Source organism: Trichosurus vulpecula, chromosome 8 (genome assembly GCF_011100635.1).
Source record: "Trichosurus vulpecula isolate mTriVul1 chromosome 8, mTriVul1.pri, whole genome shotgun sequence".
Lineage (NCBI taxonomy): Eukaryota > Metazoa > Chordata > Mammalia > Diprotodontia > Phalangeridae > Trichosurus > Trichosurus vulpecula.
Window position 1 is genome coordinate 87,591,557 of NC_050580.1, and position 17,776 is coordinate 87,609,332.

Consider the following 17,776-nt stretch of genomic DNA (forward strand, 5'->3'; position numbering starts at 1 on the left):
ACTCATCTTTCAGTTTTATCGAGCAGTTGTGTACTGAGTCACAGATTTAGTTCATCAGAGATTTCATAGCCTAGTTTCTCAGCACAAGATTAGACAGTTATAAATTCAATTGACATAATTAATGTCAAGAATAATAAATCTAAGTGCATTTAAACAACTAATTGCACATAGATAGGTCAAGTTGAAAGTATTCTTAAAAAGTGGTTTCAGGTTTCCTTTTCTCATTTAAGAATACCCAACAGGATTGTGTTTCCAGATGTAATAAAATCCTTTGTCTCATAGATTTTCAGAGCTAGAAGAATCTTAAATCAGAAGTCTGATACCTCTTCCACAAACTTGGAATATTTAGACAACTATCACTTTCCCCAAACCCTTCTCTTCTGCAGAATAAACATTCTTAGTTCCTTAAGCATCCTTTTATGTGACATGAATTCAAGGCATTTCACCATCCTGTTTACCCTTTCTCTGCATACCATCCAGCTTTCCTATGTCCTCTTCAAGCTGCGGTTTCCAAAACTGAATAGAATACTCTGTATGTGGTCTTTAGACTTGGAAGCTAAGTCTCTATTCATGGCCCCTGAGATCACATTAGCATTTTTAGGGCTATCATATCTCACTGTTGGCATTCATTGCACTTACTAAAACCCCCAGATCTTTTTCAGACAAACTGTTGTCTGAACATGCCTCCTTGTGTTATTTTTTGAACCCCAGTGTGAGATATTACATTTACACCCACTGAATTTTGCCCTATTAAATTTAGCCTTTTTTTCTTACCTCCCCCTTAACTTTCCCCTAGAGATGCCTACCATTAGACACAAATATATATATATATATATATATATATATATATATATATAATGTATAAATAAATATATGTACATATATAAATATATGTATGTGTGTATGTATATATGTAAAATCATTCTATACATACTTCTATTTATCAGTTCTTTCTCTGGATGCAGATAGCGTCTTTCTTCACATATCTTTTAGAGTTAATTTGGGAATTTATAATAATCAAAATAACTTGTTCACTCAAAGTTGTTCTTAAAACAATATTGCTGTTATTATATACAATGTTCTCTTAGTTCTGCTCATTTTACTCTTCATTATTTTGTGCAACTCCTTCCATGTTTTTCTAAAATCATTGAGCTCTTCATTTCTTAAAGTATAGTAGTATTCCATCACAGTCATATACCACAACTTGTTCAGCCATTCCCCAATTGATGGGCTTCCCTGCAATTTCCAATTCTTTGCCACCACAAAGAGAGCTGCTATATATATCTTAGAACACACAGGTTATTTCCCTTTTTCTCAAATTATCTTCAGAAATAGATCAAGTAGTGGTATTGCTAGTCAGAGGGTATAGGTAGTTTAATAATGTTTTAGTCATAATTCCAGATTGCTCTCCAAAATGGTTAGATTAGTTCACAATCCCACTAACAGTGAATTATTGGTATTGCAATTTTTCCACATCCCCTCCAACATTTGTCACTTTCCTCTTCTATCATTTTAGCCAATATGGCATATGTAAAATGATATCTCCAGGCTGTTTTACTTTGCATTTTTCCAGTCAATAATGATTTAGAGTATTTTTCCTATGACTATAAATTGCTTTGATTTCTTCATCAGGAAAACTACCTATTCATATTCTTTGACCATTTATCAATTGAGGAATGACTTGTATTCTTATAGACGACAAATTTCTGTATATATTTTAGATATGAAACCCTTATCTGATAAACTGTCTCTAGAAATTTTCCTCCAATTTTTTGCTTTCCTTCTGATCTTGGCTGCATTTGTTTTATTTTTGCAAAACCTTTTATTTTAATGTAATTAAAATTATCCATTTTATACCTAACTTTGTTCTCTAACTCTTTTTTATTCATAAATTGTTCACCTATCCATAAGTCTGATAAGTCATATGTTCCATGTTCTATTTTTCTTGTAAAATCTCTCTTTATTTCTAGGTCATGTATCCATTTTGACCTTATCTGGGTAAATGGTATAAGATATTGGGCTATGCCCAGTTTCTAGTATACAGCTTTCCAGTTTTCCCACCAATTTTTACCAAATAATGAATTCTTATCCCCAAATCTTGTCTTTACACTTGTCAAATACAAGATTATTATGTTTATGTGCTGCTGTAAATTGTATATCTACTCTGTTCCATTGATATACCTTTTAATTTCTTAGCCAGTACCAGATAGTTTTATAATTACTTCTTTATAATACAGTTTAAGATCAGATACTGCTAAATCTTATTTCTTTATACTTTTAAAAATTATTTCCTTTGGTATTCTTGGTTTTTTGTTCTTTCCAAACAGATTTTATTATTTTTTCTGATTCACATTCAAAGTTATAATTACTGTTTGTGAATATCCCTCCATCTTATTTTTACTCACTATTTTCCTTCTCAGCCTCTATTTTCACCCTATCCCTGCTATCCTATTTTTCCCCTTACAATCTCATTTCTTATTTTATCCACCCCTCTAAAAGTCGGTCCCATACCTATTCACCCCACCCCTCTAGTCTTAATTTATATACCCTTCTAAAAGTCCCTCTCCCACACCAGTTTTTTCACCTCTCTAGAAGTTCAGAAGTTCTAAACCTCTTCAGATGTCTATGTTGTTTCCTCTTCATCCCAGATGAGAATAAAGTTCCAATATTGCCACCTCTCTACCCCGACCTTCTTCCTCTATACTAGTTATTCTTTTCACATTCAGCTTTCATGAGATAATTTCTCCTTTTAACCTTTTCTTACCCAATTTTGATTTTTAGAATCACCATACTATACACAACTCAGCCTCCACCTTTCTTTCAAATTGCATTAGTAATGATAACAATTTTTTAAAAATACTATTACTAAAAATAATAACTAATAATTACTAATATTAATAAAATTTTTAATATATCATAAGTAAACCATTTGTCCTTAATCAGTGCCTTATAGTTAGTATTTAATGATTTCCTTATATTTCTTCCGGATCTTTTATGTTAAATTTTCCATTGAATTCTGGTCTTTTTGCTACAAATACCTGAAAGTCTTTCAGTTCATCAAATGTCCATTTTTTTCATTCAGGATTATACTCAGCTTTTCTGGACACACACACACACACACACACACACACACACACACACACACCTTAATATAGACTGTTACCTTATTCACCTCCTCTAACTATCCTATTTCTTTTGATTTATTATTATTATTACAAGTCCAGAGCAATTTTCCACTTATGGGTTTTTTCCCTCCAAGACTTAGTGATAAAGATGAGATTAGATTCGCCCCCTTCCATTGTGACCTCTACTTCTCCTTGCTTGTTGACCTCAACATTTGGCTTTTGTGTAGAATAGATATCTGAGGCCATTCCTACCAACTCCTTTCTTAGATATTCTCCCCTATGAACCAAATATCTCAGCTTCTGTCTTTGTTTCATTGACACTAATGTCTGTGGTTTCTGGCTTATTGTTACATCGAGGTCATCATTTCTTAAATATACTCAATATACTTAAATATTATAATAACAGATCAATTAAAAAGCTAAACAAAATCTCTCTTAAAGTTCTAAGATCACAAGGATGGGCTTCATATCTTTCTAAGTTTTCCAGTACTCCATGGAGAAATTATCTTAGCCTCTCACATTAAACAATTACATATTTACTAAAGAATTCAAATCGAGTAATGCCAATATTCACCTTACTAAACCTGGCATTTTTCTGGGCTGTGCATTTATACAATCTGGAGCTAGCTGGAGCCAGGCTTTCAGGTATTTCACATTGTCTCTAGATCATGTGGCATTGCTAGAGAAAGGCAACTTTGAGAATTGCTTTTGTTCTCATGTTCTTATGATAGAAAGGGCCTCCTAGCACATAGTGTGAGAGGCGCTAGTGAAAAATTTGTTACTGGGGAATAAAATATGGTATTCACAGAAATACTATAGTGGTGTAATATTGAAAAAAATAATTTCGTGTGGAGTAATTCTCATATAAAGAGATACTTCTGATGTGACTCATGCCAATATTCTAAGATCTTTATAGGTAATTGAAATTTTAATTATGAATGTAACATATTCTTTGTCTAAATTGAAGGCTTGAGATTGTTGTTTGTGGCATATTCAGAGATATATTTTCCTTTAGGTAGATTACCTTGCCAAATATATGAAGATATATATATATATATGTATATATATATATATAATAGCATATATGTATTTTATATATATACACAAGCTTGTGTATATACACATATGCATATATTCATATATACATAGGTAAGTGAAGAATCTATGTATAAGCATGGGGAAATCCTTCCACCAATGTAAGCTACCTCTCACCCCATGACTTATAAATTCCAGGGAGTAGTGTTAGATGCATTGAGGTTAAATGATTTTCCCAGATCCACACAGAATGATGAAAGAAAAAAACCTCACAATTTAAATCAAATAAAATATAGGAATATGTTTGACCAAATGGTAATATTAACTAAGGACTTGTTATATGTTAAAAATAAGGCTTTAAAAAATTCTGTACTGGCTTCCATTTTTCTTTTTTCTGACAGGAGTCAGGTTTTCAATTGTTGTTATCCCTATTTTTATCTCCTTTCCTCTGGAACCGGAACATGAATGGGATTGTGCTTTCCATAATTATGTTCTCTTAAGCATGTTAAACTGTGGCAGGGATATTTGATACTTTTAATAGTTTTCATTATTGCAGTCACCTCGGTCAGCTTCTAAGATAACTTTTCTAAATTACTTTTGTGTCATCCAGTATTACACCACAGATTTTCAGTCAATAAGAGATAGATAATGTAGCTATGAATAGCTTGCCTGATTAATTTAATATTACCCAGAGCTATCATTCTCAGTTCAATGTCTATTTTCCTATACAAGCTACTTTTTAACATGCAGACAATTTAAATATTCTTTTAAGAAAATCATCAAATTATTTCCCTATCACCTATTAAATGCCTCTCTTCCCAGCACAAACATGTGCTTCCTTTAACTTAGTTGAGGTAAATATTTCATCCCAGTTGACTTCCAATTTTGACACATTTCTATGTTTAATAAATAAAAACAGCCCTAGTTCATGGGAACACCAATGTCTTAATGCTACGTTTGATCATGCATGGATTTCACCGCTAGACACAAACTGTAATCAGTTAAAAATCTTAGAAGATATAAAAACTGACCCAACCCCAAGTTAAACCCTAAGCCTTTAATACCTTGATAATATTTTTTAAACTTCCAAATTTTACTTTAATATGTATATTGTTATTCCCTTGTACATGCTTATCTCCTGGTTATAGGATGGTGCTGATGAAACTAATACCAAAGTTTTAAACACTTGAAGACCCAGTTAATATTACTGTTTCATTGCCACATACCTCACCATTCACTTCATCTTGATGACCTTGTACTGCTGATTGTTAGGAAAGACAAGGGAAGCTAGATGCATCATATAATTGTAGAATTGGAAAGGACTTTAGAGGACATCCACTTCAGTCCCACAACTGAGACCCAAAAAATTGAAACAGTTTGCTGAATATCATACAAATCCATACGAATCTATTACTACAACTCCTTATCTGAATGGGAGAAAAACTTAGTGTCAGATGAATCAATATCAGTGCCCCATGAATCAATATCTTTTTTTTCATACATGAAGAACATCACCTAACTTCCTTAAGGATATCAAGATGCTTGCTATGCATTAAGTATGCTTCTGTTCCAATACATTTAGCTTCAGCTCTTGGGATTAAGGCCCATTAGGAGAGAGAAGTGACAAGGTTAGAACTGAGCCAAACCAATACATATGGGCATTGGGTTTTCTGAGAACTCTACAAATACAATTCTTAGATCATGTATTTGTGTGAGAATTTTATGAGGCATCCGTACTTTGAAGAAACAGTCTGAGTGGAAGATTTACTCTAATTAGTCATGATGTCAGAAGGACTCATAGCTCTCTGAGTTCAAGAATTTAAAAAATAACTCCTAAATATTTTTGTAGAATGGCTGAACCATGTATGAGATAATTATTATTAAGACACCTTCCTGGACTGATATTACTATATCTGACAAGTATACATTACTCTTTCTTTTGCTGAAGCATAACTTATTATTCTATACCTGTATCCATGCCATCCAAGTAATATTGGTGTGCTTCCACATGGCATAGAGGTAACATTGGTTTCATAAAACTTGTAACTGCAGGGTACCATTTTTAATTGTACAATTAGATAATTGTAATATAGTAATTCACTCATATATATGTATATATATAAATATTTATAGTTACATATATAATTATAAATGCATATCAATACATAGATATAAATACAGATACAGATACAGATATAGATATAGATATAGATATAGATATCACTTATCTTTATTCCACCCAGCCAGAAAGGCTTTGAGCATTAGTTAGGCAATGAATTACATATGTCCTCTGAGAAATAGCTTAGTTATGTTTGTAAGTGCTCATCACTAGAAGGTTGACCTTCAGATGATGAATTCTTTGGCTATGCCAATCCACAAAAAGCATAAACAGTATATAAAAAAATATAGCACTCCTGTATAATAGTTTTAACTTAAATATACATGCACTATATGTGTATATAGACCCTGATGTTGGGAAAGAATGAAGGCTAAAGGAAACGGGGATGGCATAGAATGAGATGGATAGTGTCATGGAAACATTGTACTTGAACTTGGACAGACTTTGAGAGGTAGAGGAGGATAGAAGGGCCTGATGTGCTATGGTCCATTGGAGTCAGGAAGAGTCAGACACAAATGAATGACTGAACAACAAGCACACATACATACACATATACATATATATACACATGTATGCACATATTCATCTCTGTCAATGTCTCCATTTTTTGTATGCTGACTGCTTAGCTCAGCGACACTTCAATGTTTGATGGTTGACCCTAAGAAACATTAATTCACTTGTAAATAACAATGATGTTGCCTCAGGACTTTGAGGGATTTTTTTGGAGTGATGGTTTGAATAGCAGATCTACCTCTTAATAAAGCTTCCCAAGAAACTTTGAACCCCTCCCTTTTTATCTTAATAAATTTTATGATAACAAACAGAAATATTCAAATCTTTCCACTCTCCTTTGAGCAATTTCAAAGGACCTACTCTTTCTAACTGATATTTAGTTGGCCTCTCTCAAAGTACTTGAGACTTCATTGGAAAACCATAAAAAATGTTACCAGATCACTAAGTGTAAAGGCAAGCATAGAGATTTATGTGAATGCACAGTTCTTTACTATTGCCCTAATGAGTATTAACTAAAACAATGAATGAAGTAATGATATGATAGATCAAAAATGAGAAAAGAAAGCAGGCATGATCTGTATTCAAATCATAGATCTTTTCTAATTCTGAATCTTAAGAGTTCATTTCGTCCAAGATAATTTTACAGATGTAGAAACTGAAGCCCAAGGAGGTTATAAACCTTACTCAATACCAGAATCTCAAAGTTGGAAAGGTTTTCCAGTGTCATCTAGATCAACTTGCCCCAGGACAATGATCCCATTAGAAATATCTTGAACAAATGGTCATCCAATCTCTAGTATAAGACCTCCTATGACTAAGAACTTCCTTCCTTTTATGCCAACTTGATAGCAATTTTGATTGTTAATTAATTGTTAACTAATTGTTAGATTTTTCCACCTTTACATCAGCCCAAATTTGTCCCTCGGTAGTTTCTGCCTATTGCTTCTAACTGTGCAGGCCAAGTCCAATTAATCTTCTACTTGACAAGTCTCCAAATATCTTCTCAGAATTAAAGATTCTCAGCTCGTGCAGCCAGTCAGAACATCACATGGTCTCCCAAGTACCTTCACAGTCCTCAAGTTTTAGACACAATGGTAAGCACTGGAAATACAAAGAAAGGTGAAAGATAGTGCCTGCCTTCAAGGAGCATGCATTTAAACGGGAAAAACAAAATAGAAATAGGCATGTTTTGGGTTTTTTTTAAAATGCATGCACATAAGAGATGGAAAGTAATCTGAAAGGCCAAGATATTGGCAGCTGTTGGGGGTCAGGGTGAAGCACCAGGAAAAGCTTCCTTCAGAATGGGGGCTTTGAACTGAGTCTTGAAGGAAGTCAAAGAAGCCAAGGAAAGTCAAAGATGATGGTGAGAGCATAGAGCATCCTAGGTTTGGGTGACAGTACAGAAGCTTAACAATAAGAGAAAACCCCTGTGTTCAAGGAATTGCCAATAGGTCAGGTTAGCTGGAGCTTCCACCTTGATCTCCCTCTTCCGATTGTCCTAGAGCTTTTCTGCATCTCATACTTTACTACAGACATAATTTGTCCAGATCAGAGGTTCAGTCATATTGTTATCTCTCTTGCTTCAGATCCTGTACTTCTCTTAACACATTCCAAGATCACATTAGCTTTTCTTGGTTGCCGGGTCACACCACTGACTCATTTTGAGCATGTAGTGCACTAAAACCCTCAGATTCCCCACCACTGACTGCCATAGGAGCTATTGTTTATCTGTCCTATTCTTTCGCAGTTCTTTTTTTTAATCCAATAATAGAACTTTACATTTATTCCCATCAAAATTAAATTCATAAGATTTGGCCCATTGTTCATGGAGAGACATTTTTGGATCCCCATTTTGCCATCCAACGTGTTTGATCTCCATTCTAGCTTTGTGTCAGTGACAGATTTTTATAAATATGCCTTCTATGCCTTTATCCAAGCTGTCAATAAAATGCCAAAATGGCTATAGCCAAGTTCAGATCTTTGGGGTACTTCACTCTAGACCTCAACTAAAGTCCTGTCTTCTGCAAAAAGTCTTTCCCAGTCCCCCTTAATCTTAATGCCTTCTCCCTGAGACTATCCTTGATTTATCATGCATATAACTTTTTTTTGTAAATAGTTGTTGGCATATTGTCTCTCCCATTAGGCTATGAGCTTCTTGAGAGCAGAAGCTGTGTTTTTTTTGTCTCTCTTTGTATCCCCAGGGCTTAGTACAATACCTGGTACATAGTAGGCATTTAATACGTGCTTGTTGACTGACTGACCTCAAGCTGACATTGACTATCTTTGGATCAAGTTATTTAACCAGTGTCTAATTCATCCTACTATACTTTCATCTGGCACGTCTCTCCCACTTATTCTCAAGGAGATTGTCAGAGACTTTGTCAAAGTGCTTTGCTACCACCAAATTATAAGATGCCAAAAACAATCTCTTCAAATATCAGTCAAGTTATCCTGTCAGACAGAAAATAAAATTAAACAACCATCATCTGTGCTCAATAAAGCTATGCTGGCTCTTAGTGATCAATCCCCACTTGCCTTTCTTATAAACAATTCCTTTAATAATATGGTCCAAATTTTGTGAGGAATCAAAGTCAAGTTGACTGGTGTATAGCTGGAAGACTTCGTCTGATTCTGTTTCATCTTTTTTTGCCCTCTTTGGAGAACTTCTTTCAAGAAATGTTTCTTTCCTCTTCTTATATTTGAAGAGTTTGTGACAATTAAGAACTGACTGTCTTTTCAAGTAGAGGGGGCAATTTGACCTTTGTGCATACACAGCTCACTCTTACCTCTGGTGAAAACTTGCCCAAGGTCACCTATGGCAAATTTCAGAGGCAAGATTCTTTAAGAAGAAAGTCTTTTCTCTTACTTCTGCATCATATTGCCTTTCTTGGCACCTCACCATGCTGGTTCAACCCCAAAGCATTATTCTCATTCTGGAAACCTTCCCCCCAGAGCTAAAATAATGAAGCTAAAGGGAACAAGTTTTTTTTTTCTTTCTTCTCACTGCTTTCAAAATTAATTATCTACAGGCTTCAGCAAGCTCTTAAAGTTAGCATATTAACCTTTAAAGCTTTTCATATTCATATGAGACTGTGCTAGTAGTAATACTATTGAATTGTAATCTAATTTTGAAAAAAAGATCAAGGAATACAAAGACCTTTAAGAATCAGAGAGAGGGAATCTTGAGGGGAAGAGAATATTTTTAATATTTAATAAATACTTTTATTTTCAATCCTCATTTGCTTTCTTGGGCAGATGTTTGACCTCAGAGCATCTTTTTAAATCTTTCCACTTTGAAGTTTTTGATTCAGATATAATAAGCATATTGAATATATTTCTAAAAACAACAAAATAGAAGAAGCTTTATCTTAGTAAAGCTTTCTTTTTTTCAGGGAAAGAATATACTATAATACAGTGAATCTCAAGTAATTCCCTTCCCCCATCCCCATCTTTGTGACATCAGCTGCTTTGTCAAAAAAACATTTTTGCCGAATTTTAGCTTCTACTCAACACCCAGATTCCAATGGCAGTTCTACCATTAACTTCTTATATCATATTGGGCAAGTCACCACTCTTCTTTGGGCCTGGGTTTCTTTTTCCTTAAGATGAGTGTGTTGACCATGCATGGTGACCTATCATCCGGGCTATGGGGAGGCTGAGGCTGATGAACCTCTTAAACTCTGGTATTCACAGTTACAGTGGGCTAATTCAATTGATCAAGTGTCTGCCCCAAGTCTGGCATCAATAGGGTGAGTCCCTGGAGCCATGAGCCAGCCACCAGGTTTTCTAAGGAGAGATGAACTAGCCCAGGTCAGAAAATGTGTAGGTCAAAGCTCCCATGCCCACCTGTAGTGGAATTATGCTCGTGAATAACCCCTGTACTTTCAGGCTGGGTGAGACAGGGAAATCGTAAATAAAATAAAATAACATTTTATGCTCATAACATAAAAAGGGTGTTGGTCGTAACACCCTTTTAATAACATAAAAAGGTGAGTTGTAAGGTTCCTTCTAGCTCTGACTCCATGATTCTTAGATTTTACTCCTACTGTCTTACATTTGTTTTGTGATAAGTAACAAGAAATCCCTTGTGAGATGGATTTTGTTATTCCTTCCTCACTAGAGCAACTTCAGCTGCATTTACCAAATGTAATGGCAAGCAAAGTGGGGAATTTTTTGCTGTTTTTTCTTTTGGAGTGCTTCTTAGCACTAAGGCAACCAAGTGCCTTTGATTGAACCTTGCCTTTGTTTGAGGGAAGGCCCATACCCTTTTGCTAATTAGTTCACAAGAGGTGTGAATCCCTCAAGAGGTGTCAAATCCTCGAGAGGTGTGAAGCCCCCGAGGCCTGAACAGGGTATATATGCTCTGAGGTTAGCATTTTGTTTGGGGGCTCACTCATTGGAAGAGTGTTGGTGTGGAGACTCTGGGTAGCTGTTAAGGAGACACCCCCAGCTTTGAAAACCCAGATATTGGTGTTTCTCTCTCTGGTAATTATGTACATATGTATAGCTTTGGTAGAACAGCTAGAAGCCTATCTGTTGATTTGTGTTATTTGCTCTGTTTATATTTTCTCTGTTTGTAATTTCTTTTTGTTTTTCTCTTAAGTTCAGAGTGCTGGCTCTTCCACCTGAACTAAGTGAATGATATATGTATGTTTGATTAAAGTGAGATTGTAAACCCCTTAAAGTTGCTTTCCTTAGAAAAGCAGATCAAAGAATCTGTGCTAGCAGCCCTCCTATGTGCTGGTGTTATTCGCCTTGCATAGCCACAGTAGCAGCAAGTAGCAGCATTGTTGTTTCACCAAAGTGACCACTACTTTCCTGGGAAAGCAGATCCAATTCTCTATAATATGATTATCAGTGAGGGTCTTTGTGTATGTGTGCTTAGGTATTAAATATGTGTGTATGTGTATATATGCATATGTGTGTGTATATATGTGTGCATGCACACACACATATCCAAGTTTTGGAGAGCATGAGAGCCATTGTAATTTTAGGCTATGGTAAAAGAGCTGTGGCATCCAGGAGTATGGAGGTGAGAAGCACTCTATTCCTAGTCTTAGTCAGACAACATCTGGCATGTTGTGCATTCATCATAGGAAAGATATTGATTAGGTGAAGAACATCCAGAAGAAGACAATCAGGATGATGGAGGCCTTCTAGTTAATGACATATGAGAACTGGTGGAAGAATTTACACCTTAGACAAATCATTTAGCCTTTCTCATCAATTAAATGAGAAGTTAGTATTAGCTAGTCTCTAAGGTTCCTTGCAGTTCTAAATCTTTGATCCTGTGTTTAGCTTAGATAAGAGGAGATTTCTGGGGAACATGATTAATGCCATCCATTATATGATGGCATACCATGTGGAGGAGCAATCAGATTTCTTCTGCTTGTTCCAAGATGGCAGAATTAGGAATAATGGGTGCAGTAGTTCCAAAGGGCAAGTTTAGGCTTGATACAAGAAAAGACTTCCTCACAATTGAAGCTATGCAACAGTGGAATGAGCTACCGCAGGAGGTAGCGGCTTTCCCTTTGGTAAAGGTCTTCAGACAGATGCTAGATACTCACTATGGGGTTATGTTGTTCAGGGGCTTTCTCTTCTCATTGGAGTCAGCTGTCCAACTCCGAAATACTGTCATACTGTGTAAACAAAATGAGTCTCCATGCTTCTCATTGCCAACCCAAGGGCTTCACTTTGAAAATTCCTTCTTGAATGGCAGGGATGTAGAATTTTTTTGTTTCTTTATTTTCTCTTTCAGTTGATGAAGCTTGTGAATGAGATGTGCCCAAACATTACAAGGATTTACAATATTGGCAAAAGCTACCAAGGGCTGAAGTTATATGCTGTGGAAATCTCTGACAATCCAGGAGAACACGAAGTTGGTTAGAATTATATGGCTCTATGAAATATATGTAGCTTTCATAGATATCACCTTAGGTGAAGGAAGAAATTTGTGACTTGAAACATTTGTCAGCCACTTGTAAAAAATAATTTTAGACCAAGGATAAGTTTACAGCATGTCTTTATTCTTATCATGAATCTTTTTCACAGAAGTGATTGCTCTAATGTTGATTTGGTAAACTTAGATGTAAATTCATAGGGTATTATCAGGATAATTTTAGGGTGGCATTTATATCAGAATTTTTTTTAATTTCTAAGGATGAGCTGTATTTAATTCCATTTTTCTATTGTTAGGGTGAAGCATAATGGCAAGAATGAAAATGAAGATAGAAAATAATAACATGTTTGTAATACACTTTGGAGTTTATAAAGACCCTGTGAAATGAATAAATATGAATATCATATTGACTTTCTTTATGAAGAAACTAAGACACGGAGAGGTTACTGATTTGAATTAGGTCACACAGGAACGTAGATCTATACCTGGAAGGGTCCTACATGACTTTGGTAATCTAGTTCAGTTCTCTCATTTAAGAAATTAGGAAAATGAAACCTAGGGAATTTGTGAGTTGCCCATATAGCTAAATAAATGGCAAGTCATAAATTTACTGTCTCTTACTTCAAACCCACTTCTAATTAGACAGAATAAACCTCTACCTCTCTACAAAGTTTTAGTTTTCCCTTGAAAAGTGTCTCTAGAATATTTGGTTATTATAGGTGCAAGATTTATATGGTTTCCTTACTTTCACTGAATAAAGGCAGTCTTTTTTTAATCTCTATTGCATCTTTGTACCTGACTTTAAAAAGTCTCCAACATGAGAGTCTTAACCTGAAGTCCATATACTTCCAAGGAGTTCATGGATAGATTCTCACCTTGTATGGGGAAAAACACATCTTTATTTTCACTAACCTTTGATTTCCTTTGTAATCCTGTGTGTTTTATTTTATGCATATAAGTAAGTATATTATTTGGGGGTCCATGACACTGCTCTAATTCAAAGTCCATCCCTTAGCCATGTTGCTCAAACATCAAAATTGTGCTATTGTCCAATCTAAAAATTTCTACTGCTAAAACATCTCCATATCCCAATAAGAAGGTATGCTTCCAGCAAAGTCCAGCTCTGATGTGTCAATAGTACATGGCCATGACTATGGGTTCTTAAAGGCTATAAAAGTAGAGGAGGGTGTACTGGGTATTCAGGGAGGACTAGCACCTCTGGTGCAAGGATTTACTGAACCCTTTTCAGGGCTGCTCATCCACCTTTGGTGACCACCTGTCTGTCACCAAACTCTCACCTGTGCCTCCAAGAAGCTGTAGCATGTGCAGTGACCACACCCCAGGAAAATCATCTCAGCAGATGGACTAAACCAAGTTGAGGGTAAAGAAAATGTCTCAAACCATAGATGAGTTAGGGAGGTCTTTACCCCAAGTATATGAAAACTTCCCCTGGTAGAACGGGCAGATGAAAACAATTTGTTGCAATGGCCATGAAGGCAGCTAAAGCAGGTGCTATGGAGTGCTCAAAGCTTGGTCAGGCATCAAAGAGGCCAAGGTCCTCCACTGCACCCTGGGCCATCACAAGTCCTCCTGACTTTTGTCTTGCCATTGGACTTCAATGACTCTGAAAGAGAGAGTGAGGCTGATGACTTTGTAAAACTCTGCCTCACTTAAATCTAGCTCATGAATGAGTCAAGACGTCACCCTGTGATGTCATTGGTTCTCTTAGAAAATGAAGTATAAACAACAACAGGTGTTGATTTGGTAAACTTAGATATAAATTCACGGATAGGTAGAGGAAGTAGAAGAAAAGGTCCAGCAGGACCTACCCAGCTAGAAAGGCTTAAAAATAGAGATTATAATTCTCACTGGAGGACCAACCCAGCTGAGTTCATAGAGGCTCATCCTCACAGATTTGGCTGCTTGGTCATTAATTTTTTGGCAACTCATTAAACACTGTATTCTAGGGAAGGGGTATTTTCCAGTCTTGTTGACCCCCTCTGGCAAAACCACTGTTTTTGAGGAAACACATTTTCCTGAGCAAAAAACACCCCATAATCCTTAAAGAAATTCATTTTGCAAGTTAGGAAATTGAGGCAGAGTGTCTTTCCCAGGATTTCATAGCTGTTATATGTCTAAGGCAGAGTTTGAATTGGAGTTTTCCTGACTCCAGCTCCAGCACTTTTATTCACTGTGCTAACTCACTGGCTGGGATAGAGCAAAGAACTCTGGATTTGGAGTAAAAACCTTGGATTCAAACTCTGAACTGCCACCTCCTAGCTTTGCAACTTGGGGCAACCCTTAGTCTCAGCTTCCTCTTCAGAATATAGCTGGTGTTATATGTGGTGCCCATGTATGTTATACATGTCCCCATGGATCTGTATAGATGTGACTCACAGGGAGGAATCAATAGATATCTCTAGTGTCTGTCACTTACCCTTCTCCAAGGGAGACTTTTATTCCTGCTAGGAGGCAAGACAGGGGATTGGCATCAGAGGCTGGCTGTTCTGATTTCCTCAGAGAAAGGGTAGTGGGTGAGAATTATATCTGTTTGCCATTCCTAAATATTATTAATCTATGACAAATATTTTTAGGTTCAAGTTATACTCCTAACTGCTGTCTCTTAGTGGGAAGAAGTAGCCCAAACTTTATATCCAAGGCTTGGATCTCTCCCCACCAAATGTCAGTTTCACCAAGGCCACTCATAGTGAATGTCACTTATAAATTAGAAATCTTGATGTCAGAGTCTCAGCAATTTGCCTAGAATCACCAAGTAGGCTTCAGTAATGTCAGGACTAGAGTTCAAGGTCTCCTTGTTCCCAGTCCAGGCACCTTGGTTCAAAGGAAAGAGAATCGCATCTGGATTTAGGAGACCTGGATTTGAGACCCTTGTTACATATTAGCTGCACAACCTGGAGCAATCCACTTTTTCCTTCTTAAACTTACTTTTTTTCAACTACAAGCTGGGTATCATAATACTTACACTACCTACCTCTAAAACTATTGGATCATTTGACATTCACAACAGCTAATAATGTATGAAAAAAGTCTATTCCTCAAAGCAATATATGAATATTAGCTATGATATCAGGAGTGATAAAAGATTATTGCAATACTAAAATGACATCATGTATGGAAAGTACTTCAAGTGCTGTATAATTATCAGCTATTATTATTTATTATCCTCCTCATCCTTATTACTGCTATATTATTATTATTGGGGTTTTTTTTATCCCACAATTTCATTAAGTACGTTTGATTGGGAATGATGCACAAGTTGATATTTTTAGGGATTTGTTATTCTATGAGCAATATGAACTTCAGTATATGCAGTCCATATTTATATTTATATTTGTATTTTCTTTTCCTTTGAGTAAAGGTGAACCAGAATTCCGCTACATAGCAGGGGCACATGGGAATGAGGTGCTTGGACGAGAGCTCATGCTTTTGTTGATGCAGTTTCTGTGCCAAGAATATAGGGCTGGGAACACACGGATCATCCGCCTCATTGAAGACACCCGGATTCATCTTCTTCCTTCTGCCAATCCAGACGGTTATGAGAAGGCTTATGAAGTGGTAATGTCATTTCCGTCCTGTCGTTGTTCAGCTCCATCTTTTCTGAAAGAATTAGTGTATGGTTAAATGATATGCCACATTATTCGAAACTTCCCCTTTTAAATGTATCCACCTCCTCTAATATAAATGCCTTACTGGAAAACCATAGAAGCTTATGAGAGGGACAGCCCAGCAGTGAAAATTTCCAATTGCCCCAGGGGGAAAGATATATAGAACAGTCAACTCAGGAAAGTGAATATGTATCTGTCAAAATGCCAGCTTTGATTTGTAGACTTTCTTTTTAATGTGTATTAATGCAAACAGCTTTTCTATTGGAGATTTTCTATGATAATGAATGTTCCATATTTGTTAAGGCCAAGCAGAGAAAGTTTATTAATATGGCAATTTGCATTTTGGCAAAGCATCACTAGTGTACATTGTATTAATCTACCTTAAATATTACTCCTAGATTAATCTCTAAAATATGCTTTACTCGGATCACTGCCTCATTAAAAACAAAACAAAACAAAATTTCTCTGTGGCTTCCTATTGCTTACAGAATTAAGCCCAAGCTTCTTGTCTCAGCATCCATGGCCCTTCATAATCTGACTACAATCTCCCTGTCTAGCTTTGTGTTCTACCACTCTGCTAATTCTATCTCTTGAGTCATTCTTCTTTAGGATCCTGTTTATTGAGAAGTACAAACAAACAATTAACAACAACAACAAACCTTTTTCTTTTCTACCTTTGTTCATATCATTACTTCTCTCCTACCCCCCACAAAGAATGTTCTCCCAGATTTTTTTTCTTTCTAAATCCTCCTTTCTTGTCAGAGGAATCTCCTCACTGTTTTGTGAGGAAAGCATGGTCATCCCTGACCTTGTAAAATTGTTCATATTTTTAGGGTTACGGTTAAGAATACCTTTTTCCTTTGATAGCTATAAGAAAGGTTATTCAGGTACCATGTCCCCATTGAAATAAGTATATCCTAGTGTTTTCCCTAGCTCCCTCCTCTCAGGTACTTCCCTAATTATTTTTCAACAGGAGAGTGTAGCTTTTCTTCTCAAGGATTTCCACTAAAATTCTCCTCCAAAATTTCATCTCATGGAGGAGATCAAGGCATCTCCCTATGCCAACAGCATGGAGACTTTGACAGGTCCAACCAAGTATGGCCCCAGTGATGGAGTACATCAGTGGTGTCAAACTCAAATAGAAACAGGGCCACTGAACCACATGTAAGGATCCCTGTGGGCTGCATATTAACTTAGAAAAGAATATACTAACATTATCTATGCTCTATTGTATATTTTGCATTTTGTTAAATATTCCCTAATTGCATATTAATATAATTCAGGCAGCACTTGGGAATAATGCAGACCATCATATGTTTGACACTTCTGGACTATGTAACCAGCCTAACAAATGAGTCACATAAAGTACTTTGCTTAAAATGCTTTAGAAATGCTAGTTATTATTATTATCATTAAAATTAAAAGAGGCTTATCATTAGAGATTGACTCAACTATGATA

General features: G+C 35.9%; 1 protein-coding gene across 1 annotated transcript in view; it reads left to right on the top strand.

The window, feature by feature from the left end:
• Positions 1-17,776, top strand: part of CPXM2 (carboxypeptidase X, M14 family member 2) — a 239,253-nt gene that overhangs the window by 190,924 nt on the left and 30,553 nt on the right. Inside the window, exons 8-9 of the mRNA XM_036736106.1 lie at positions 12,551-12,674; positions 16,071-16,267. Coding sequence (XP_036592001.1) covers positions 12,551-12,674; positions 16,071-16,267 — 321 coding nt within the window. The remainder of the gene's footprint in view (positions 1-12,550; positions 12,675-16,070; positions 16,268-17,776) is intronic.